General features: G+C 58.9%; 1 protein-coding gene across 1 annotated transcript in view; it reads right to left on the minus strand.

The window, feature by feature from the left end:
* Positions 1 to 201: 201 nt before the first annotated feature.
* The window catches only part of PES1 (pescadillo ribosomal biogenesis factor 1), a 6,046-nt gene continuing 5,180 nt past the window's right edge, over positions 202 to 1,067 (minus strand). The window contains exons 13-14 of the mRNA XM_009702614.1: positions 758 to 925; positions 202 to 288 (exon numbers count right to left, since the gene is read on the minus strand). Coding sequence (XP_009700916.1) covers positions 202 to 288; positions 758 to 925 — 255 coding nt within the window. The remainder of the gene's footprint in view (positions 289 to 757; positions 926 to 1,067) is intronic.

Below are 1,067 nucleotides of genomic sequence, written 5' to 3' on the forward strand. Positions count from 1 at the left end.
CCAGGACAGGTAGTGGCACCAGCGGAGGGGCGCCAAGGGAGCCCAGGGAAAGGCACAGTGGGAGGTGTATTTACAGATGGGGAAAGTTTTAATTTAGCATTTCTGTCCCAAGGGCAAAGCTGAGAGTTTTTCACCCAAATGTGATGGTATCTGCAGGGCGCAGCTATTGAGCCAGCCCCCTTGGCGAGCCCTCAGGCCCCGTCACGCTCGTCGCGCCTTCTTGCTTTTCTTTTTCTCCTCTTTCACGGCAGTGTCGTGGGCTTTCCTCTTCGCAGCGAGTTTGTTTGCCTGTGGAGAAGCCCCCGAGACCCACAGTCAGACTGGTCTGCAGACACTGAGGACTCCTCTACCCTCAGTCCCACCAAACCCTCCAGCTGTACATGGGAGGGATGGACCCATCTGCTGCTGGCACCCGGGTAGGCATGGGGCACAGAGAGCGGCAGCAGCTTCATTTGCTGAGTATGAGCCACGGCCTTGAGGGAACACGAGGAGCTCTGCCCTGCCAGGGTTGAGAGACAGTGGCCTTGCAATGCTGGGGAAGAGGTTTGTAGAGCCTCACCCTTGGCCACCTTTGCTCAATGCCCTCACCAGGTAACCCAGAGGAGCGGAAGGAGCAGCCCAGAGCTAGCACAGTATCAGCAGTAGGGGCTGCTCCCTTCCCCCAGATGGGGAAAGACACAGCTTTAGCAATGCGTAGCTGCAAGCTCACCAGGATTCAGGCAAGGGTCCTTGGCCCACAGCAGCCCTATGCTCTTACCTCTCGGACTTTGCGCTTCTTGCCAAACATGATCTTCTTGTAGAGATATTTTTCCCTTTTCTTCATCATCATGATAGCCAGACGCTTCTCCTCGCTTTGCTGCTCCTGCTCCAGGCGCTGCCTGTCCTCCAGCCGCAGCTTGCCAGCGGTCACCTTCACGGGAAGCGCCTGTGGGGAGCCGGAGAGCTCAGGACCCTGGATGCCAGGAACCCACCACCCTTCCGCAGGGACAGACTCTTCCACACCATTCACTGGGGGCCCAGGAGGAGCCGCAGCACCCTCCAGACCCGGTGGCGGGGCCTGAGGGGGG

Source organism: Cariama cristata, unplaced genomic scaffold (genome assembly GCF_000690535.1).
Source record: "Cariama cristata isolate BGI_N322 unplaced genomic scaffold, ASM69053v1 scaffold27056, whole genome shotgun sequence".
NCBI classification, from domain to species: Eukaryota; Metazoa; Chordata; class Aves; order Cariamiformes; family Cariamidae; genus Cariama; species Cariama cristata.